This window comes from Culex pipiens, chromosome 2, assembly GCF_016801865.2.
Source record: "Culex pipiens pallens isolate TS chromosome 2, TS_CPP_V2, whole genome shotgun sequence".
NCBI lineage: Eukaryota > Metazoa > Arthropoda > Insecta > Diptera > Culicidae > Culex > Culex pipiens.
In genome coordinates, this window is record NC_068938.1 from 106578240 (window position 1) to 106602741 (window position 24502).

A 24502-nucleotide genomic window follows, 5' to 3' on the forward strand; every position below is an offset into this window, starting at 1 on the left:
AAGCAGAAGCGCCAGTCATAGCGGTTAAGCTTGTCGGTTTCTTGTTTCTTTTTTGTTTTTACTTCCTGAAGAGCCACCACCACGGGTTGGTGTTCCTCCAGGAGTTGTCGCAGCTCGTTGGTCCTGACGGCGAGGCCGCGCAGGTTCCACTGAACAGCGATGGCGGTTGTTTTGGGTGTTTGATTGGTGGTGGTGCCATCCACTGCCCCGTCTGTGAGGGCAGGGCAAGAGGTGGACGGCACCGGCTGGTTGTTGTTCAAGTTCGGGCTGTTGTCGTCATCGGTGGTTTTTGGAGCGTCCTGAGAGCTCGCAGTGGATGGCACGATGGCCATCACTGCTTGTTCTGTTTGTTCGATTGTCCTTGTTTTTGTTTATTCCCCGGACCTTTCGGCTTCTTGGGGGGCGGTTGCTTTGGGGGGATCGGTGTTTCGGGGGGTTGTGTTATGGGTGCGTCTGTTACCTCTGGAGTCCCGGTACTGTCGCTGCTGTCGACGAGGGTCGACGCGCTCGACTCCGAGTGCCTCCTTTTGTGGTTGTTGCTGGTCGTGCTTGATTCAGAGGCGGTGCGGAAACGCTTGCTGACGTCGTCGTCGGTTTCCATTACTTCCTCCTGCTGTTGTTCGTCGGAGTCTTCGTCGACCGGCTTGATCGGCTTTTCCTCGACCGGCTTAGTCTGCTTTTCTTCCTTGTTAGGTTTTTTGGGTTCCGGTTTTCTCTTCTTCAGTTTGGCGATTTCCTCCTGTGCTTCCTTGAGCGCCTTCTGGGCGTTGGCTAGCTCCTTTCGCAGCACTTCAATCGCGGGTTCTTCCAGCCTCGCCTGGGTCGCCGACTTCTTGGCCACCGCGGCGTAGCTGTTCTGTTCCTGGGTTCGGCGCTCCTCAAAAATGCGCCGTGCTTCACGCGGGGACTTGCCCTCGCCACGGATCTTCTCAATCTCTTCCTCCTGTTGGTATTGTTCACAGAGGCGGCTCGTCGGTGAATGATTGCCGTTGCAGTGCAGGCACCACGCTGGCTTCTGGCAGATCGTGCGTCCTTGTTCGTCCTTCACAATGGCGTGCGGCATCGAGCAGTTTCGACAGATCTCCTCAGGTGCCGAGCATCGGGCCTTCGGATGTCCAAACTCGAAACACCTGTAGCACTGGAGCGGTGCCTGTGCATAGGGTTTTGTTGAGCATCGGTCATACCCGAAGTAGATGCATTCGGGCGCCGCCGTCCCCCGGATGGTGAGGATCATGGTCGAGATCGGTTTCCCGTTCTTCCGGAATCGCTTGACGTCTAGCACCCCTTGATCTTGAAGTGCCTCCTCCGCCTTCAGTTCCTCGTCGCTGAGGTCGTTGACCGTATGACACGTCACCACCACCTTGCACTGGTTGAGACGTGGGTGTTCCGTCACGACGATCTTGGTCCCTTCGATTAGCTCAGTCATCCTCTTCAGTTTGGCTACTTTTTCGTCGCCTCGCACCTTCAGCACAAAGTTCCCCTCCTTGCCCCGGTAGGCAGCGGCCACCGTGCCGACGGAGGATTGGATCGACTTTGCCAGTGTGAAGGGGTTCGACGGAAGGACCTTTCCGTCCTCAGCGGCCTTCATGAGCATCACGTAAAGCTTCCCGTGACTCCCATCGGGGTCAAGGTAGGCCGGTAGCGTGGCGTCGTTCGACGAACGCGGGGGATCAACCCCTGGCCGGCCCTTTCTCCTGGTCATGATGACCAGGAAAAGGTATTTCTCCTTTTTTCACGACACGCTCTCTACTGTTCACCTTTAGTACTACTCCACGAAAGAAATTCACCTCACTGGTTTATGTGTCGGCTAGACAGTGGATCCCAGACGGAAACGGGGGGCGCCTGGCGGGCGTTTTGTCTTGGGCGCTGCGCAAGACGTCTGGCAGATTTTCCCCCCGACTGGCCCAAGATTTTCGCCAGAATTCTGGCGAATATGCAACAAACCGGTCGTGCACGATTGAGGCGAACGAACCGTTTCAACCGATTCAATCGGTTATGCGTTTTGACAGATGGATTTTGCCAGACACACGCCAGATTTTGCGCCAGATTTTCGCACGACTGCGGGCAATAGAGCAGCACAAATCTGGCAAAAAATCGGACGTATTTCGTGGAGTGGTTTTCTTCTTGGTTTTCTTCTTTTTATACTGTTTTTTGCTGTTTTCTGTAATAAACAAGTTTCTACAAAATAAAACAAATTTAGATACACTCAGCGTAACAATTAAAGTTTATTAATGTAAAAATATCACGTAAAAAATAGGGTTAATGAATAAGCAGCGCACCGTCTTTGAATTTGCTTTTTCCGGCGGATTCAGTAACCACAACCGAAAGTGGTCAACCGTCTCCGGAAAAGTCTCAAGTCTGTCAATCCCGGCTGTGCAAACCGTCCTTCTCCTCGCCTCTTTCGGCAGGTTCAGCAGCAGCCCCAGGTGCTCGTCCGTCTCCGATCGACTCTCCAGCTGCTCTTGAACTCGTCCAACGTCCCGGATGTGTCGACCGTCCTCCTCTTCGCCTCTTCCGGCAGGTTCAGCAGCCCGAGGTGGTCTCGGATGGGGTGGAATCGGATTTAGAATCTGTGAAAAAGGAACGGGAAGAAAACCTTTAGTTCAATAACTTTGAAATGAGGCATCATACTCACAGGTTCTTGAACTTGGCCACGGTTCCGGCTGTGTTGACCGTCCTCCTCCTCCTCGCCTCTTCCGGCATGTTCAACAGCAGCCCGAGCTGGTCGTCCGTCTCCGATGGATTCTCCAGCTGTTCTTGAACTCGTCCAACGTCCCGGCTGTGTTGACCGTCCTCCTCCTCGTCTCTTCCGGCAGGTTCAGCAGCAGCCCGAGGTGGTCATCCGTCGCCGATGGACTCTCCAGCTTTTCTTGAACTCGTCCAACGTCCCGGCTGTGTTGACCGTCCTCCTCCTCGCCTCTCCCGGCAGGTTCAGCAGCAGCCCGAAGTGGTCTCGGATGGGGTGGAATCGGATTTAGAATCTGTGAAAAAGGAACGGGAAGAAAACTTTTAGTTCAATAACTTTGAAATGAGGCATCATACTCACAGGATCTTGAACTTGGCCACGGTTCCGGCTGTGTTGACCGTCCTCCTCCTCGCCTCTTCCGGCAGGTTCAGCAGCAGCCCGAGGTGGTCGTCCGTCTCCGATGGACTCTCCAGCTTTTCTTGAACTCGGCCAACGTCCCGGATGTTCGGACCGTCCTCCTCCTCGCCTCTTCCGGCAGGTTCAGCAGCAGCCCGAGGTGGTCATCCGTCGCCGATGGACTCTCCAGCTTTTCTTGAACTCGGCCAACGTCCCGGATGTTCGGACCGTCCTCCTCCTCGCCTTTTCCTGCAGGTTCAGCTTTTCGAGGGGGCCAAGGAGATGTTCTTGGAATCAGATTTAGAATCTGTGAAAAAGGAACGAGAAGAAAACTTTTAGTTCAATAACTTTGAAATGAGGCATCATACTCACAGGTTCTTGAACTTGGCCACGGTTCCGGCTGTGTTAACCGTCCTCCTCCTCGCCTCTTCCGGCAGGTTCAGCAGCAGCCCGAGGTGGTCATCCGTCTCCGATGGACTCTCCAGCTTTTCTTGAACTCGGCCAACGTCCCGGATGTTCAGACCGTCCTCCTCCTCACCTCTTCCGGCATGTTCAACAGCAGCCCGAGGTGGTCGTCCGTCTCCGATGGATTCTCCAGCTGTTCTTGAACTCGTCCAACGTCCCGGCTGTGTTGACCGTCCTCCTCCTCGCCTCTCCCGGCAGGTTCAGCAGCAGCCCGAGGTGGTCTCGGATGGGGTGGAATCGGATTTAGAATCTGTGAAAAAGGAACGGGAAGAAAACCTTTAGTTCAATAACTTTGAAATGAGGCATCATACTCACAGGTTCTTGAACTTGGCCACGGTTCCGGCTGTGTTGACCGTCCTCCTCCTCCTCGCCTCTTCCGGCATGTTCAACAGCAGCCCGAGCTGGTCGTCCGTCTCCGATGGATTCTCCAGCTGTTCTTGAACTCGTCCAACGTCCCGGCTGTGTTGACCGTCCTCCTCCTCGTCTCTTCCGGCAGGTTCAGCAGCAGCCCGAGGTGGTCATCCGTCGCCGATGGACTCTCCAGCTTTTCTTGAACTCGTCCAACGTCCCGGCTGTGTTGACCGTCCTCCTCCTCGCCTCTCCCGGCAGGTTCAGCAGCAGCCCGAAGTGGTCTCGGATGGGGTGGAATCGGATTTAGAATCTGTGAAAAAGGAACGGGAAGAAAACTTTTAGTTCAATAACTTTGAAATGAGGCATCATACTCACAGGATCTTGAACTTGGCCACGGTTCCGGCTGTGTTGACCGTCCTCCTCCTCGCCTCTTCCGGCAGGTTCAGCAGCAGCCCGAGGTGGTCGTCCGTCTCCGATGGACTCTCCAGCTTTTCTTGAACTCGGCCAACGTCCCGGATGTTCGGACCGTCCTCCTCCTCGCCTCTTCCGGCAGGTTCAGCAGCAGCCCGAGGTGGTCATCCGTCGCCGATGGACTCTCCAGCTTTTCTTGAACTCGGCCAACGTCCCGGATGTTCGGACCGTCCTCCTCCTCGCCTTTTCCTGCAGGTTCAGCTTTTCGAGGGGGCCAAGGAGATGTTCTTGGAATCAGATTTAGAATCTGTGAAAAAGGAACGAGAAGAAAACTTTTAGTTCAATAACTTTGAAATGAGGCATCATACTCACAGGTTCTTGAACTTGGCCACGGTTCCGGCTGTGTTAACCGTCCTCCTCCTCGCCTCTTCCGGCAGGTTCAGCAGCAGCCCGAGGTGGTCATCCGTCTCCGATGGACTCTCCAGCTTTTCTTGAACTCGGCCAACGTCCCGGATGTTCAGACCGTCCTCCTCCTCACCTCTTCCGGCATGTTCAACAGCAGCCCGAGGTGGTCGTCCGTCTCCGATGGATTCTCCAGCTGTTCTTGAACTCGTCCAACGTCCCGGCTGTGTTGACCGTCCTCCTCCTCGCCTCTCCCGGCAGGTTCAGCAGCAGCCCGAGGTGGTCTCGGATGGGGTGGAATCGGATTTAGAATCTGTGAAAAAGGAACGGGAAGAAAACTTTTAGTTCAATAACTTTGAAATGAGGCATCATACTCACAGGATCTTGAACTTGACCATGGTTCCGGCTGTGTTGACCGTCCTCCTCCTCCTCGCCTCTCCCGGCAGGTTCAGCAGCAGCCCGAGGTGGTCTCGGATGGGGTGGAATCGGATTTAGAATCTGTGAAAAAGGAACGGGAAGAAAACTTTTAGTTCAATAACTTTGAAATGAGGCATCATACTCACAGGATCTTGAACTTGACCACGGTTCCGGCTGTGTTGACCGTCCTCCTCCTCCTCGCCTCTCCCGGCAGGTTCAGCAGCAGCCCGAGGTGGTCTCGGATGGGGTGGAATCGGATTTAGAATCTGTGAAAAAGGAACGGGAAGAAAACTTTTAGTTCAATAACTTTGAAATGAGGCATCATACTCACAGGATCTTGAACTTGACCACGGTTCCGGCTGTGTTGACCGTCCTCCTCCTCCTCGCCTCTCCCGGCAGGTTCAGCAGCAGCCCGAGGTGGTCGTCCGTCTCCGATGGATTCTCCAGCTGTTCTTGAACTCGGCCAACGTCCCGGATGTTCGGACCGTCCTCCTCCTCACCTCTTCCGGCATGTTCAACAGCAGCCCGAGGTGGTCGTCCGTCTCCGATGGATTCTCCAGCTGTTCTTGAACTCGTCCAACGTCCCGGCTGTGTTGACCGTCCTCCTCCTCGCCTCTCCCGGCAGGTTCAGCAGCAGCCCGAGGTGGTCATCCGTCGCCGATGGACTCTCCAGCTTTTCTTGAACTCGGCCAACGTCCCGGATGTTCAGACCGTCCTCCTCCTCACCTCTTCCGGCATGTTCAACAGCAGCCCGAGGTGGTCGTCCGTCTCCGATGGATTCTCCAGCTGTTCTTGAACTCGTCCAACGTCCCGGCTGTGTTGACCGTCCTCCTCCTCGCCTCTCCCGGCAGGTTCAGCAGCAGCCCGAGGTGGTCTCGGATGGGGTGGAATCGGATTTAGAATCTGTGAAAAAGGAACGGGAAGAAAACTTTTAGTTCAATAACTTTGAAATGAGGCATCATACTCACAGGATCTTGAACTTGGCCACGGTTCCGGCTGTGTTGACCGTCCTCCTCCTCCTCGCCTCTCCCGGCAGGTTCAGCAGCAGCCCGAGGTGGTCGTCCGTCTCCGATGGATTCTCCAGCTGTTCTTGAACTCGGCCAACGTCCCGGAAGTTCGGACCGTCCTCCTCCTCGCCTCTTCCGGCAGGTTCAACAGCAGCCCGAGGTGGTCGTCCGTCGCCGATGGACTCTCCAGCTTTTCTTGAACTCGGCGCCAACGTCCCGGAAGTTCGGACCGTCCTCCTCCTCGCCTCTTCCGGCAGGTTCAACAGCAGCCCGAGGTGGTCGTCCGTCTCCGATGGATTCTCCAGCTGTTCTTGAACTCGGCCAACGTCCCGGATGTTCGGACCGTCCTCCTCCTCGCCTCTTCCAGCAGGTTCAGCTTTTCGAGGGGGCCAAGGAGATGTTCTTGGAATCAGATTTAGAATCTGTGAAAAAGGAACGAGAAGAAAACTTTTAGTTCAATAACTTTGAAATGAGGCATCATACTCACAGGTTCTTGAACTTGGCCACGGTTCCGGCTGTGTTGACCGTCCTCCTCCTCCTCGCCTCTTCCGGCAGGTTCAGCAGCAGCCCGAGGTGGTCATCCGTCTCCGATGGACTCTCCAGCTTTTCTTGAACTCGGCCAACGTCCCGGATGTTCAGACCGTCCTCCTCCTCACCTCTTCCGGCAGGTTCAGCAGCAGCCCGAGGTGGTCATCCGTCTCCGATGGACTCTCCAGCTTTTCTTGAACTCGGTGCCAACGTCCCGGAAGTTCGGACCGTCCTCCTCCTCGCCTCTTCCGGCAGGTTCAACAGCAGCCCGAGGTGGTCGTCCGTCGCCGATGGACTCTCCAGCTTTTCTTGAACTCGGCCAACGTCCCGGATGTTCGGACCGTCCTCCTCCTCGCCTTTTCCTGCAGGTTCAGCTTTTCGAGGGGGCCAAGGTCAGGTTTTCAGGTCTTTGAAATTTTTAAAATTGTTTACATTTTATTTTAATTTTGACATTACTGAAACTTTTGAAATTTTTGAAATTTAATTATTGAAATTTTTGCAATTATTTAAATTTTTGAAATTATTGAAAGTTTTGAAAGTTTTGAAATTTTATAAATTTTAAATGTTAAAAATGTTAGAAATTTAAGAAGTTTTAGACGTTAAAAAAAATTTCAATTACTTCAAAATTCTTGATTTTTTTGAAACTTTTGAAATTTTTGAAATTTTTGAAATTTTTGAAATTTTTGAAATTTTTGAAATTTTTGGAATTTCCGAAATTTTTCAAAATTTTTAAAATTTTTAAAATTTTAGAAATTTTAGAAATTTTAGAAATTTTAGAAATTTTTGAAATTTTTGAAATTTTTAAAATTTTTGAAATTTTTGAAATTTTTGAAATTTTTAAAATTTTTGAAATTTTTGAAATTTTTGAAATTTCTGAAATTTTTGAAATTTTTGAAATTTTTGAAATTTTTGAAATTTTTGAAATTTTTGAAATTTTTGAAATTTTTGAAATTTTTGAAATTTTTGAAATTTTTGAAATTTTTGAAATTTTTGAAATTTTTGAAATTTTTGAAATTTTTGAAATTTTTGAAATTTTTGAAATTTTTGAAATTTTTGAAATTTTTGAAATTTTTGAAATTTTTAAAATTTTTGAAATTTTTGAATTTTTTGAATTTTTTGAATTTTTAGAATTTTTTTAATTATTTGAAATTTTAGAATCTTTTAAAAAATTTTAATTTTTTGAAATCTTTTGAATTTTTTTGAAATTTTTGAATTTTTTGAAATTTAATGCTCAACGTGATCATTAACGTAGGGAAATGTTTTTTAAATATAGTTTTCAGTTGACCGCACGTGTAATTTCATTGAAATTTTGAAGTTTTTTGAAAAAATATTGTTTTTGGCGACATAAACTTTGGAATTTTCGGAATTTAAATTATTTTTACATTTTTTAAATTCAAAAAACTTCAAAAATGTAAAAAAGATTTTTTTTTTATTTTTAAAACATTGAAATCTTAAAAAAAAAATTATATTTTGAAAATGATGACAGTTTCCAAAATATCTAAGCATTGTCAAAAAAAAATTTTGCAAAAAATATTTTTTTTTGCGGTGTTGTACATTGTTATTTAATAAAAATTCAAAACATGTTTAACCCTTTCAGGCCTGAATTTTCAAAAAAATATTTTTTTAGTCAGTGATTGGAAAATGATTCTTATGACCATACGAAAATTATAGGATAGTTTTGGAAATTTTGATATTTGGGTCATATATGACCCATCAGGCTCGAAAGGGTTAAACAAGCTTAAACATGCGAAATATGATTATCAATGCAGAAAAAATGCATTTCTATTTTCATGGAAATTTATAAATTCATTAGAATTTTTTTTTGCCCCCTGATTTTTCATACCAATTTTGAAGAGGGGGGGGGAGGGGGTGGCGACATAAACTTTGAAAAATATTTGCAACGGCCTTATCAAATTTTAGAAATTTAAGAAATCTTAAATTTTTTTAAATTTTCAAGTCTTTGATATTTTTGAAATTTTTGAGATTTAAAAAAAAAAATATTTTTTTTGAATTTTTTGATTTTTTTTAATTTTTTGAATGTTTTAAATTTATTGATTTTTTTGAATTTTTTGAATTTTTGAATTTTTTAAAATTTTTGATTTTTTGGAAATTTTTGAATTTTTTGAAATTTTTTGAAATTTTTGAATTTTTTGAAATTTTTGAAATTTAATGCTCAACGTGATCATTAACGTAGGGAAATGTTTTTTAAATATAGTTGTCAGTTGACCGCACGTGTAATTTCATTAAAATTTTGAAGTTTTTTGAAAAAAGATTGTTTTTGGCGACATAAACTTTGAAAAATATTTGCAACGGCCTTATCAAATTTTAGAAATTTAAGAAATCTTAATTTTTTTAAATTTTTAGGTATTTGAAATTTTGAAAATTGTTTACATTTTATTTTAATTTTGAAATTACTGAAACTTTTGAAATTTTTTAAATTTAATTATTGAAATTTTTGCAATTATTGAAATTTTTGAAATTATTGAAAGTTTTGAAAGTTTTGAAATTTTATAAATTTTAAATGTTAAAAATGTTAGAAATTTAAGAAATTTTAGACATTAAATAAAATTTCAATTACTTCAAAATTCTTGATTTTTTTGAAAAAATTTTTTGAAACTTTTAAATTTTTTAAAATTTTTGAAATTTTTAGAATTTTTGGAATTTTTGAAATTTTCAATATTTTTAAAATTTTTAAAATTTTTGAAATTTTTGGAATTTTTAAATTTTTTTGAAATTTTTGAAATTTTCAAAATTTTCAAAATTTTTAAAATTTTTAAAATTTTAGAAATTTTTGAAATTTTTGAAATTTTTGAAATTTTTAAAATTTTTGAAATTTTTGAAATTTTTGAAATTTTTGAAATTTTTGGAATTTTAAAAAATTTTAAATTTTTGAATTTTTTGAAATTTTTGAAATTTTTGAAATTTTAGAAATTTTTGAAATTTTTGAATTTTTTAAAATTTAAGAATTTTTTAAAATTTTTGAATTTTTTGAAATCTTTTGAATTTTTTCGAAATTTTGAATTTTTTGAAATTTTTGAAATTTAATGCTCAACGTGATCATTAACGTAGGGAAATGTTTTTTTAAATATAGTTGTCAGTTGACCGCACGTGTAATTTCATTAAAATTTTGAAGTTTTTGAAAAAATATTGTTTTTGGCGACATAAACTTTGAAAAATATTTGCAACGGCCTTATCAAATTTTAGAAATTTAAGAAATCTTAAATTTTTTTGAATTTTCAGGTCTTTGAAATTTTTAAAATTGTTTACATTTTATTTTAATTTTGACATTACTGAAACTTTTGAAATTTTTGAAATTTAATTATTGAAATTTTTGCAATTATTTAAATTTTTGAAATTATTGAAAGTTTTGAAAGTTTTGAAATTTTATAAATTTTAAATGTTAAAAATGTTAGAAATTTAAGAAGTTTTAGACGTTAAAAAAAATTTCAATTACTTCAAAATTCTTGATTTTTTTGAAACTTTTGAAATTTTTGAAATTTTTGAAATTTTTAAAATTTTTGAAATTTTTGAAATTTTTGAAATTTTTGAAATTTTTAAAATTTTTGAAATTTTTGGAATTTCCGAAATTTTTCAAAATTTTTAAAATTTTTAAAATTTTAGAAATTTTAGAAATTTTAGAAATTTTAGAAATTTTAGAAATTTTAGAAAATTTTGAAATTTTTGAAATTTTTGAAATTTTTAAAATTTTTGAAATTTTTGAAATTTTTAAAATTTTTGAAATTTTTGAAATTTTTGAAATTTCTGAAATTTTTGAAATTTTTGAAATTTTTGAAATTTTTGAAATTTTTGAAATTTTTGAAATTTTTGAAATTTTTGAAATTTTTGAAATTTTTGAAATTTTTGAAATTTTTGAAATTTTTGAAATTTTTGAAATTTTTGAAATTTTTGAAATTTTTGAAATTTTTGAAATTTCTGAAATTTTTGAAATTTTTGAAATTTTTGAAATTTTTGAAATTTTTGAAAATTTTGAAATTTCTGAAATTTTTGAAATTTTTGAAATTTTTGAAATTTTTGAAATTTTTGAAATTTTTGAAAATTTTGAAATTTTTGAAATTTTTGAAATTTTTGAAATTTTTGAAATTTTTGAAATTTTTGAAATTTTTGAAATTTTTGAAATTTTTGAAATTTTTGAAATTTTTGAAATTTTTGAAATTTTTGAAATTTTTGAAATTTTTGAAATTTTTGAAATTTTTGAAATTTTTGAAATTTTTGAAATTTTTGAAATTTTTGAAATTTTTGAAATTTTTGAAATTTTTGAAATTTTTGAAATTTTTGAAATTTTTGAAATTTTTGAAATTTTTGAAATTTTTGAAATTTTTGAAATTTTTGAAATTTTTGAAATTTTTGAAATTTTTGAAATTTTTGAAATTTTTGAAATTTTTGAAATTTTTGAAATTTTTGAAATTTTTGAAATTTTTGAAATTTTAGAAATTTTAGAAATTTTTGAAATTTTTGAAATTTTTGAAATTTTTGAAGTTTTTGAAATTTTTGAAATTTTTGAAGTTTTTGAAATTTTTGAAATTTTTGAATTTTTTGAGATTTAAAAAATTTTTTTTTTTGAATTTTTGAAATTTTTTAAATTTTTTGATTTTTTTGATTTTTTTTAATATTTTGATTTTTTTTAATTTTTTGAAATTTTTGATTTTTGTGAATTTTTTGAATTTTTTGATTTTTTAAAATTTTTGAAATTTTTGAAATCTTTTGAAATTTAATGCTCAACGTGATCATTAACGTAGGGAAATGTTTTTTAAATATAGTTTTCAGTTGACCGCACGTGTAATTTCATTGAAATTTTGAAGTTTTTTGAAAAAATATTGTTTTTGGCGACATAAACTTTGGAATTTTCGGAATTTAAATTATTTTTACATTTTTTAAATTCAAAAAACTACAAAAATGTAAAAAAGATTTTTTTTTATTTTTAAAACATTGAAATCTTAAAAAAAAAATTATATTTTGAAAATGATGACAGTTTCCAAAATATCTAAGCATTGTCAAAAAAAATTTTTGCGAAAAATATTTTTTGTGCGGTGTTGTACATTGTTATTTAATAAAAATTCAAAACATGTTTAAACAAGCCCAAACATGCGAAATATGATTATCAATGCAGAAAAAATGCATTTCTATTTTCATGGAAATTTATAAATTCTTTAGAATTTTTTTTTTGACCCCTGATTTTTCATACCAATTTTGAAGAGGGGGGGGGGGGGGGGGGGGGGTGGCGACATAAACTTTGAAAAATATTTGCAACGGCCTTAAATTTTTTTGAATTTTCAGGTCTTTGAAATTTTTAAAATTAATTACATTTTATTTTAATTTTGACATTACCGAAAATTTTGAAATTTTTGAAATTTAATTATTGAAATTTTTGCAATTATTGAAATTTTTGATATTATTGAAAGTTTTGAAAGTTTTGAAATTTTATAAATTTTAAATGTTAAAAATGTTAGAAATTTAAGAAATTTTAGACATTAAAAAAAATTTCAATTACTTCAAAATTCTTGATTTTTTTGAAATTTTTTTTTGAAACTTTTGAATTTTTTAAATTTTTTGAAATTTTTGGAATTTTTGGAATTTTTGAAATTTTAAAAAATTTTAAAATTTTAAAATTTTTAAAATTTTAGAAATTTTTGAAATTTTTAAATTTTTTGAAATTTTTGAAATTTTTGAAATTTTTGAAATTTTTGAAATTTTTGAAATTTAGGGAAATGTTTTTTAAATATAGTTGTCAGTTGACCGCACGTGTAATTTCATTAAAATTTTGAAGTTTTTTGAAAAAATATTGTTTTTGGCGACATAAACTTTGAAAAATATTTGCAACGGCCTTATCAAATTTTAGAAATTTAAGAAATCTTAAATTTTTTTGAATTTTCAGGTATTTGAAATTTTGAAAATTGTTTACATTTTATTTTAATTTTGAAATTACTGAAACTTTTGAAATTTTTGAAATTTAATTATTGAAATTTTTGCAATTATTGAAATTTTTGAAATTATTGAAAGTTTTGAAAGTTTTGAAATTTTATAAATTTTAAATGTTAAAAATGTTAGAAATTTAAGAAATTTTAGACATTAAAAAATATTTCAATTACTTCAAAATTCTTGATTTTTTTGAAATTTTTTTTTAAACTTTTGAAATTTTTGAAATTTTTGATGTTTTTGAAATTTTTGAAATTTTAAAATTTTTGAAATTTCCGAAATTTTTTAAAATTTTTGAAATTTTTGAAATTTTTAAAAATTTAGAGATTTTAAAAATTTTAGCAATCTTAGAAATCTTAAAAATTTTAGAAAATGTCAAATTTTTGATTTTTATAAATTTTTTAAAAATGTTGAATTTTTTAAAATCTTTGAAATTTTTGAAATTAAAAAAATAAGTTGTTTTTTTAAGTGTTTCAATTATGCTCAAAGTGATTATTAACGCAGGGAAATGCTTTGTGAATAGTTTTCAGTTGATTGCACGTGTAATTTTATTGAAATTTTGAAGTTTTTTGAAAAACATTGTTTTTGCCCCTAGAATTTTTGAGCACAATATTGAAGGTGGACGGTAAACTTTGAAAAATCTTAGAATTTTTTTTAAAACTTTTGAAATTTTTGGAAAGTTTTGACATTTTTCTGTTTTTTTTTTTTAATTTTTAAATTTTTGGAAATTTTGAAAAAAAATATTTTTTTTTTAATTTTTAAAATGTTTGAAATTTTTGAAGTTTCTAAAGTTTTTGAAATTTTATAAATTTTTAAAAGCTTTGAAATTTCTGATTTTTAAAAAAATTATTCTTTTATCACAATTCATGCTAGTATGGTACCAATTTGCATTTTCCGCATCACAATCCATGCCAATCGTATGGTTCTTAAAATGTCCCCCAAACGATCACCCCGAAGGGAACCGGCCATGCCGGGTTGTGGCCATTTTCCCCGAGCGTGCAATTAGCATTTTCCGTATCACAATCCCTGCTAGTATGATTCTTCAAATGTCCCCCAAAGGAACCGACCATGCCGGGTTGTCCCCCAAACGATCACCCACAAAGGAACCGGCCATGCCGGGTTGTGGCCATTTTCCCAGAGCGGCCAATCAGCACTTTCCGCATCACAATCCATGCTCGTATGGTTCTTAAAATGTCCCCCAAACGATCACCCCCAAAGGAACTGGCCATGCCGGGTTGTGGCCATTTTCCCCGAGCGTGCAATTTTCATTTTTCGTATCACAATCCCTGCTAGTATGATTCTTCAAATGTCCCCCAAAGGAACCGACCATGCCGGGTTGTCCCCTAAACGATCACCCCCAAGGGAACCGGCCATGCCGGGTTGTGGCCATTTTCCCAGAGCGGCCAATTAGCAATTTCCGCATCACAATCCATGCTCGTATGGTTCTTAAAGTGTCCCCCAAACGATAACTTCTAAGGGAACCGGCCATGCGGAATTTCAACTATAAAAGTGAATAAAAAAAAACTTACCTTTTTCCCCGAACGAGACCACCAAAATTATCGCGAGAGTTCACTCCTAGACACTTCACCACTTCAGTCGAAACACATAAACGGACACTCCGAACACGGAACACGGACACGGACAGGGTAACGGCACTCGGAACAAGCAACACAAAAAAAAAATTCCCGGGCGGATGCGGACGCGGAACGAGCACGACGTGCACGCGGTTTTTTTCAAGCAGCAATAATTTTGGCAATGGCCGATTTTGACAGATGCCAAAACGCATGAGTGTGTGTGAGGCGAATTTTCGCCGAAGTGAAAACCGCAAAAACACATCCAGGTCCCAAACCAACCAAGGACACGAACCCAACATAAATAAATAGTGTCTTGAATTACCCCCGACAAACGTCCGCCGCCGCCAGACGCAAGATGTTCTGCCGTCTGGGGAACTGTCCAACTACCAAGTTTGGTTTCCTTTCCCTAGTGATGACAAGGTGTCGCCACTGAAGGTTGGTGTCCAGACTACTTGGTAACCTGCCGAAACTTGGTCTTTGAGCACTGTTTGCAACACTACCCACTCTAACGTTTGGGGGGCTGCGGGCGAGAATCGGGCATCGCCAGTGCCAGTTAAGACGCATTTAGTTTAGACTCAATCCTTAAAAAAATTATTTTTGTTTGCACACGCACACCAACATATCATCTTGCCCGCGCGCATGCACACATTCCCATTTCGTAACGCGACCGGCGGCTGTCAAAAAAAAGCATTTTGCAGGTGTTTTTGTTTGATTTATTTGTGCGCAAAAAAATTAAAGTTCTCCCCGATCAACCGCGGAAAATCTTTCTCGGCCAACGGCCAACCGACCATAGCCGAGTTCCCGAACGCGTTCCGAAATCCACCTTCCGTATTTCCCCGAACCAGAAGTTGCCAAACACAAAAAGAACCCGTGCCCAAGAGCCGCGCGGCCCGGCGCAAGTCCTTCATTCAACCGGCGTCAAAAAATCCCCCAGCACAAAGCAAATCGGTCTCACGTGAATCGTTAAACCACGTTCCGGTCAAAAGGCAATTCTCTCTGACCGAGCATCCAGCGGTTACCGCCGCAAAAAAGCAATCCGTCGATCAGGACATTCACACGTTTTATTCTCTGGACCAGGACCAGGCGGAGCAGAAATTGAACACAGAAGGCTGGCAAGAGAAAGCGAAAGGTAGCGGGAAGTTCCACAGATAAGAAAAAGTGACTAGGAAGATCAATTTCGTCCCGGGGGAAGCGGGTTACGCCGGGAATCGGAGACGCCGCTGGATCTGGTGCAGGAAATTGAGGGACGACCAGAGAAGCGCCCAGCGGAGGCGATGGTGAGTTACAGATTTTTCTAATTAAACCTAACCTAACTCATTATTTCACTTATTTCAGCGACCCGTCAACCTCGACCAGCTGCCAACCGTTTCCCACTTCCGACCAGCTTCATCAGTAGTATCGAACTACGACCCTGGCCGATGACCACAAGTCCATCTGTCCTCTCGACCCTCCTGGGGGTGTTGCCTTGCCGAGTTCAAAAAGAAAGCGTCCTGTCGCGAACCTTCTACTTTTCCCGCTCGAAGCACCAGCCGCAATTGTATGTCAGCCAGTTTCACCGGCCAAGCGAATGTCAACGTCCGCAATGATCGCTCCGATATCCGGAGCTAAGGCCGATGACATGTTCCGGGGGAATTCGACAGTCGTACGAGCAGCCTCACGTGAAAGTGAAATGAGGAACAAGCTACAAGTACAAATCGACGATGAGAACCGGTGCAGTCAGTCGCGTAGATTTCGGCGAGTTGCCGGAAGACGAGCAACCCATTGGAAGTTCCACGAGTACGAGGCGACCATGACCATGAATTAAGTTGAATGAAGACCTACCAAAAGCTGAAGCAGTGAACGAGCGATACCAGCTGCAGCAAATGAACCTAAATTTAACACCATTTAATCAAAATTACCTAAGTTTTAGTAATTTTAACTAATTTACCAAATTTATATTCAATTTTAACTATTTTTTTCCAAATTTAACTTAAATTATCATAATTTTACTGAACTCTGCTAAGTTGAGCAAAATTTAACTAAATTCAACTTAATTTAACTACATTTTGCTAAATTTTACAATATTTAATCAAATTAAAAAAAATTAAGCTTATTTAACTAGCTAAATTTAACCAAAAGCAGGCCAATTTAAAAAAAAATAACTAAATTAACCATTATTTTAACAAAATGCATCCAAATGTAACACAAATTATACTTTATTTAATCATTAATCTACCTTAATTTAACTAAATTCATTTTAATGTTACAGTATTAACTGAATTTAACTTAATTTAGTTTTAATTTAACGCAATTTAATTTCATTTAACTAAGACAAACTGAATTTTAACTTAACCTAATTACCTAACCTAATTAAACTTAATTTAACTAAATATAACCAAATTTAACTGAACAAAATTGAACAAAATTTTACTAATTTAACAAAATTAAACCAAATTTTTACTGAATTTAATTAAAATTTAACGAAATTTCAATTAATTTAACTAAATTTAAAAATAAATACTAAATTTAACAGAAATTAGTCAAATTGAAATAAATGTAACTCAATTTAATTTTTGTTATGAAATTTAACTTAATTAAACCCAGTCAAACTTAATTTATCTAAATTAAATAAAATTAAAATTTAACGAAATCTAACCTTATTTAACTTAATTTAATCTTACCTTGTTCAACTTGAATCAACTTAATTTAACAACTTAATTTAAATTAATCCTAATTTAACTTAATTTAACCGTTTTTTTTTCAAACTTAGCTAAATTTTACTAAACTCAGCCAATCTTGACTAAATTTAACAATATTAACTAATTAAGCTTGATTTATCTTAATTCAACTAAATTAAACATAATTTATATAAATTTGAATTCATTAAAAAATCGGTGAAATTTTAGTAAAATTTACTCAATTTAACTTAATATAACTCGATGTATCTTAATTGAACTGATTCTAACTAAACTTAAACTAAATTTAGCCTAATTCAACTGAATAAAATTGAATTTAGCTTGATTTTTCTTAATTTTCCCTAATTTAACTTAATGCAAATTAACTTTACTAAATTCTACTTAATTTTACTTAAATTAACTTAGTTCTACTTAATTTCACTTGATTTTTAATTTTACTTCATTTTACTAAATTTTACTTATTTTAACTAAGTTTCTTTAAAAAAATTAAATGAATTTATGTAAATCAAACTTAATTTAAATTAATTTAGCCAAATTTTACAAAATTAAATCAAATTTTACTATTTTTTTTCTCAATATAACTTAATTTTACCTAATTTTTATTTTAGTAACTTTGACTGATTTAGCAAATTCATATATAATTTTAACAATATTTAATCAAATCAACAAAAGTTAAGTAAATTTATCGTAATTCACCTAAATTTAACCAAATGTAACAGAATTTTATCAAATTTAGCCGAATTATAAAAAAATAACTAAATTAAACATTATTTTAACAAAAAGTAGGCAATTGAAAAAAAAAAATTAACCATTAATCTAACTTTATTTAACTGAATTCATTTTAATTTTACAAAATGTAACTGAATTGTATTTTTATTTAACTAAATTTAACTAAATTAAACAGAATTTAACTTAATTTTATTTTTATTCAACTAAATTTAACTTAACATAACTAAACTAATCTAAATTTGGAAAAATTCTACTAAATTCTACTATCTGTGATTAAGTTTTACAAATTTAACTAAATTTAACTGAATTTTAGTACATTTTACAAAATAAAACTAAATTTATCTGAATTTAATTCAATCAATTTAACTTAATTTAACATACGCTAAATTGAATTAAGTGTAATTTTTTTATTAACTGATTTTTTTTTACCTAAATAAATTTTATATGCATTTACGAAATTTAACTGAATTTAACTTGATTAAACATAATTAAACTTAAAACAAATTTACCAAAAGTTAACATAATTTTACTGAATTAAACTTAACTTTACTTAATTCTTCCTTATTCTACGTAATTTAACTTAATCTAACCTACTTTAACTTAATTTTATATAATTTTATGAAAAGAAACTTAATTTAAACCCAACTCAATTTATTTTAACTTAACTAAACTATTTTTTTTAACTTAACTAAATTTTACTAAACTTTGCCAAACTTGACTAAATTCAACAAAATTTAAAAAAAATCAACAGAATTTTTCTTGATTTATCTTGATTTTTCTTAATTTATTTATTTTAATTAAACCTATTTTTACTAAGTTTCACATAATTTAACTAAATTTAATTTAACTCAACTAAACTTCACCAAATTTAGCCAATTTTGACATGTTACTAAATTTTTCTAAAGTTATCGAAATTTAAGTGAATTTAACAAAATTTAACCAAATTTAACTTTATTTTACTAAAATGTAATTAAGCTTATAAAATTGAACTGCATTTTGCTATATTTATCTTAATTAAAGTAAATTCAATAAATTTAACTGAAATAAAATCAATTGTACAAAATTTTTATCATTAATTTCTAAATTAAACTAACTCTAATTAAAGTTAACTAAATTTAAATAAATTTGTTAACTAAATCTTACTACTAAAAAACTAAAATCAAATTACTTAAGCTAACTATATTAAACAAAATTGAAATTAATTAAACTTAATGAAAAACTGAACTAAATTAAAACATATAACTAAATTTGAATCAACTTAATTTTACAAAATTTTACCTTTTTTCTAACTTTATATCCAGGTTTTTAAGCGAAAATGGCGTTCGAAAGGTAAACGCCCGAAATGTCAAAATCACGCAGTGGTACCAACATTACGAAAAAAGTGTGCCATGGCATGACAGCCACATTATTTTTCTAATGTTGGTGCTACTGCGCGATTTTGACATTTCGGACGTTCACCATTCGAACGCCATCTTCGCTTAAAAACCTGGATAAATTTAAGTATTTGTTACTAATTTTTTATAAATTTTACTGTATTTTACTAAATTTCAATGAATTATACATAAATAAAATCAAATGGACAAAATTTTACATAATTTTACTCCAATAAAGATAAATTTAGCCTAATTTATCTATATTCATCTTAATTTTACTTAATTTTACTAAATTTAGCTAAATTCTACTAAAATGTACTCAATTTAACTTAATTTCGCTAAATTTAACTTAATTTCACTAAATTCAACTTAATTTCACTACATATAACTTAATACAACTTAATTTTACTTAATATAACTAAATTAAACTGAATGTAACTTAATTTAACTAAATTTAACTAAATTCATCTATATTTCGCTAAATTTTACCATTTTCAATTAAATTTACCTAAATTTAGTAGAATTCAGCTTGCTAATTTTTCTAAATTTAACTAAATTTCACCTAGTTAAACTAACTTTAACTAAATTAAAACTAGTTTTGATTAATTTTGTTAAATGTTTACTTATTTTTACTTAATCAAACTAAATTTGCTTGTTTTACCCTACTAGCATTTTTTTTAAATATATTTAAATTTAACAACTTTTTTATTTATATTTTTATTTAATTCAATTTAGCTAAATTTAAGTAAATTTTATTAAATTAAACTTATTTCAACTTAATATAAGTTAATTAAACATAATTGAACGTAATTCAACTTAGTTTACCTAAATTTATCTAAATATTTAACTCTATTTAACTTTATTAAAATTTATTCAACTTTATTGAACTAAATTAAACAATATTTAACTTAATTTAGCCAAATTTTACTTAATTTATCTAAATTTTACTAAATTTATCTAAGTTTAACTGAATTTAACTTATTTTAACTGATCTTAGCAAACTCTATTTAATTTAATTTACCAAAATTCAACTAAATTGAACTATTGAACTAAATTTTACTAAATTTTACTACATTTTACTAAATTTTACTAAATGTTATAAATTTTACTAAATGTTACTAAATTTTACTTAATTTTACTAAATTTTACTAAATTTCACTAAATTTTATTAAATTTTACTATGTTTTACTAAATGTTACTAAATTTTACTAAATTTTGCTAAATTTTACTAAATATTATTAAATTTTACTGAATTTTACTAAATTTAACTAAAATTATCTAAATTTGACTAAATTTAACTTTGTTTAGTTATATTTAACTAAATTTTACAAAATTTAACCTTATCTTACTATATTTTGACAGATTTAACAAATTTATTTATATTTGTCTTAGTTTAACTAAATTCAACTTAAATTAGTTTACTATAAATGAAGTTATCTAAAATTAACTAAATTTAACCAAAATTCACAAATTTTAGCTAAAATTAACTGAATTTAACTAAATTTAACAGAATTTAATTAAATTTAACTGAATTAAACTTCATTTAACTTTATTTAGCTCTATTTTTTTAAAATTTTACTTAATTTAACTTATTTTAACTAAATTTTTCATAAATTAACTAAATTCATCTGAATTTATTTAACTATATTTATTTTATTTATCTATTTAACTTAATTAAACTTGATTTGATTTTATTTGACTTTATTTAACTTGAGTTAGCATAATTCATATAAATTCAACTAAATTTATCTAAATTAACTAAATTTAATCAAATTTAACTAGATTTTACTTAATTCACATCAATTTAACTCAATTCAACTTAATTAAACTAAATTTAACTGAAATATACTAAATTCAACTGTATTTAACTACATTAAACTAAACTTGACATTTAACTCAATTAATCTATATTTACCTTAATTTAACAAAATTTACCTTACTTCAACTAAATTTTATTAAGTATTACTAAATTAAAGTTATTGAAACTATTTTGGTTAGTTTAGTAAAATAATTTCATCAAATTCAGTTATTTAAACCAATAGGACCAGTTTAAATTTATTTAAACATATTAATTCAACTTTTATTTATATAAGCTAGTTTTAAATAGGTTTAGTGGCTTTTATTGTAATTTTAGGAACTCTTTGAATAAACATTTTAATCTGTTTTGTTTTTTTTGTCACCCTTTTTGTATTGATCACCCTAACCGCTCTAAACTGAATCCGGAAATACTAAAGAAGAAGAAGCACCCCCAAAATGCGCCCCGTTCCGCCACCGTTTTTTTGCCCGTTATCGTGGTCAGAATGTGCCCAGAAGCGTGCCACAGTCGGGCGTAACCGCTCGGCCAAAATGCGTAACGCCCGCCTAATTGTTGCATTCTGGCACGAAAAAGGCCACAACGAGGGGAAAAAGCGTGCTGAAAATCGGGCCCGCTTTCAGGCAAAACGTCCCCGCTTTTTGGCCGTTTTCCGCCCATTTTTCTATGTGGGTAGTTGTCTCACTCACTTCTTGGCACGAAAAATCCTCCGCCTTGAGGTCGAACTGTCAAAACACCAAGGAGGACCTCCCCGAATTTGATGAATCCGTCACTGGCCGCGTCTCCGATGTCACTCCCGGCGTGGTCTCGGCCAAGCTGGAACCGGACTCCCACCGGTGCAAACCCTTCCGGAACCACCGACCTGGAATACACTCGCGAAACACTGGAAAACTTTCGCACTCTTCTTCTTCTTCTACTTAACGCGCACGCTTTCACGGAGCTTAGAGAGAAACTCAACCGCTTTCGACCGTGTCTGAGTCGCGACTGAAGGGGACAATATGGGTATCAAAATTCATAGTTTTTGATACTGGTGATGAAAATGGCCATTTTGACAGGATTGGCCACACCCGGAGTGGCCATGGCCCTGAGGGAAGATTCTACCGGGGGGACATTTATCGAACCATACGACTTGGGGCAATATGGGTATCAAAATTCATGATTTTTGATACTGGTGATGAAAATGGCCATTTTGACAGGATTGGCCACACCCGGAGTGGCCATGGCCCTGAGGGAAGGTTCTACCGGGGGGACATTTATCGAACCATACGACTTGGGACAATATGGGTATCAAAATTCATGGTTTTTGATACTGGTGATGAAAATGGCCATTTTGACAGGATTGGCCACACCCGGAGTGGCCATGGCCCTGAGGGAAGGTTCTACCGGGGGGACATTTATCGAACCATACGACTTGGGGCAATATGGGTATCAAAATTCATGGTTTTTGATACTGGTGATGAAAATTGCCATTTTGACAGGATTGGCCACACTCGGAGTGGCCATGGCCCTGAGGGAAGGTTCTACCGGGGGGACATTTATCGAACCATACGACTTGGGACAATATGGGTATCAAAATTCATGGTTTTTGATACTGGTGATGAAAATGGCCATTTTGACAGGATTGGCCACACTCGGAGTGGCCATGGCCCTGAGGGAAGGTTCTACCGGGGGACATTTATCGAACCATACGACTTGGGACAATATGGGTATCAAAATTCATAGTTTTTGATACTGGTGATGAAAATGGTCCCGCCCGTGTGGATCAATCGGACCGCGCACTGGACTAACAATCCAGAGGTCGCTGGTTCGAATCCCACGGCGGGCGCTCTAAAATTCTTTGTGTAAATATGGGTATTCGGCGCCGTCGCTCCGTGCCATACTTTCATACACTTAGGAGCCCAGGGCGGCGAAGTCCTTGTAGATAAAAAGGAAGACACTAGTGGTTGGTACTAGCAATGGTGGCCGACAGCTATAAAGTCATTTTCGTCGATGAAAATGGCCATTTTGACAGGATTGGCCACACCCGGAGTGGCCATGGCCCTGAGGGAAGGTTCTACCGGTGCCATTGATTGAATCAATTTAATTAGAATTAATTATTCAGGATTAAATAAATAGGCAAAGAATTAAAAAATATAAATAAAAATAGCATGATTTTTAGAGTTTTGTACAAAGTTCTTTATCATATTGGTCATGTAGAACATAACCACCTGCACCTTTTTTGTTAAAAGTCCTTATATCTTTTTTTTTTTTTTTTAAGAGGCACAAAATCTACCAGAAAATTCTTATAAAAGATACAGATTTTTGATTATTTACGTAACATTTTTGTATGGACGGCTGCCAAAATTGTATGAAAGCTTGTACGGGGTGAACCAATGACACAAAATGGCTTCTGAACAATTCTCTACGAAAATGGTCTTTTTTTTTAATTTTAATTCATGTAGCTGGATTAAAAAGCTGAAACTTTTTTGGTGCCTTTGGTATGCCAAAAAAAGCCATTTCGCATCATAAGTTTGTCCATATAATTTTCCATACAAATTTGGCAGCTGTCCATACAAAAATGATGTATGAAAATTCAAAAATCTGTACTTTTGAAGGATTTTTTTTATTTGATTCGGCAAAATTGTATATATGGACTACAGTGAAGATAAAATGATACACGGTAAATAAAATTGCTGATTTTTTATTTCACTTTTTGTCACAAAAACTTGATTTGCAAAAAAAAACTATTTTTATTTTTTTTATATTTTCTGATATGTTTTAGGGGACATCAAATGCCAACTTTTCAAAATTTCCAGAATAGGCAAAAAATCTATGACCGAGTTTTGATTTTTTTTAACCAATATCATTTTGATGTAAAATCGAATTTGCAATCAAAAAGTACTTTTGTGAAATTGTGATGAAGTGCATCGTTTTCAAGTTTAAACCATTTTCAGGTGTGTTTTTTTTAATTAGTCGCAGTTAATCATTTTTTTTAATTAGTGCCCATGCCCAAAATATTTTTGGAAAGCTGAGGAAATTCTCTATATTTTGCTTGTCTGAACTTTGTTGATACGACCCATCGTTGTTGAGAAATTGCCATGCAATGATTTAAAAATAGGAAAATGAATGTTTTCTATTCTAAGTCTCACACAAACAACCCACAATTTTCTAATTTCGATGTCTCAGCAACTAATGGTCCGATTTTCAATTTTAAAATATGAAACATCCGTGAAATTTTCCAATCTTTTCGAAAACAATATTTTCAAAAAATAAATAAATCAAGACTAACATTTCAAAAGGGCCAAACATTTCATATTACGCCCTTTTTAAATGTTAGTTTTGATTTAATAAATTTGATTTAAATAAATGAAATTAAAGAGGTAACCTTCTAAAACTACACCGTCCAAATTTACACATTTTTTTTACTGTACAATGTTGTAACATCATTATATTGAACACCTTCCAAAAAACTACTTTTAACTGTAATATTCGATTTGTGAGTTTTGGGTTCGTTCAAAAATTACATCCATGAATAGGGGGAGGGGGGTCTGAGGTTTGTGACAGCCCATGTTAAAGGTATAGGAAAAGTGCGTGACAGGGGGAGGGGGGGGGTCTGAAATCCTGATAATCTCTGGACGTAATATTTGAACAAACCCTTTCTTAGATTTCCTAAACAGCTAAAATTTTTAAATTTCGCAGTGTCATGGGGAGCGTTCTTTTATTACGTTTCGCAGTAGGGGGGAGTGGGAGGGGGGGGTCGGA

The 24502-nt window shown here is 34.8% G+C and overlaps 2 protein-coding genes across 2 annotated transcripts; both read right to left on the minus strand.

Moving 5' to 3' along the window:
* Window positions 1-197: 197 nt before the first annotated feature.
* LOC120414735 (uncharacterized) lies at window positions 198-21744 on the minus strand. Its single transcript, XM_039576046.2, has 2 exons — window positions 21451-21744; window positions 198-1765 (listed from the first exon to the last, which is right to left on the minus strand). Exon 2 carries the CDS (start codon window positions 1700-1702, stop codon window positions 332-334), a length of 1371 nt encoding a protein of 456 aa, XP_039431980.1. The 5' UTR covers window positions 1703-1765; window positions 21451-21744; the 3' UTR covers window positions 198-331.
* Window positions 5929-13667, minus strand: LOC128092658 (uncharacterized). The gene is made up of 3 exons (XM_052706961.1): window positions 13542-13667; window positions 6097-6557; window positions 5929-6031 (listed from the first exon to the last, which is right to left on the minus strand). Exons 1-3 carry the CDS (start codon window positions 13665-13667, stop codon window positions 6025-6027), a joined length of 594 nt encoding a protein of 197 aa, XP_052562921.1. The 3' UTR covers window positions 5929-6024.
* Window positions 21745-24502: the final 2758 nt, after the last annotated feature.

What these genes read in the sequence shown, in the direction of transcription:
- LOC120414735 (XM_039576046.2), bottom strand. Translation starts at nt 1,702, where the DNA reads ATGACCAGGAGAAAGGGCCGGCCAGGGGTTGATCCCCCGCGTTCGTCG.
- LOC128092658 (XM_052706961.1), bottom strand. Translation starts at nt 13,667, where the DNA reads ATGGTCGGTTCCTTTGGGGGACATTTGAAGAATCATACTAGCAGGGAT. An exon ending in CGGTTCCCTTCGGGGTGATC is followed by an intron (nt 6,558 to 13,541) that starts GTTTGGGGGACA and finishes CCTTTTTCACAG; the next exon opens with ATTCTAAATCTGATTCCAAG.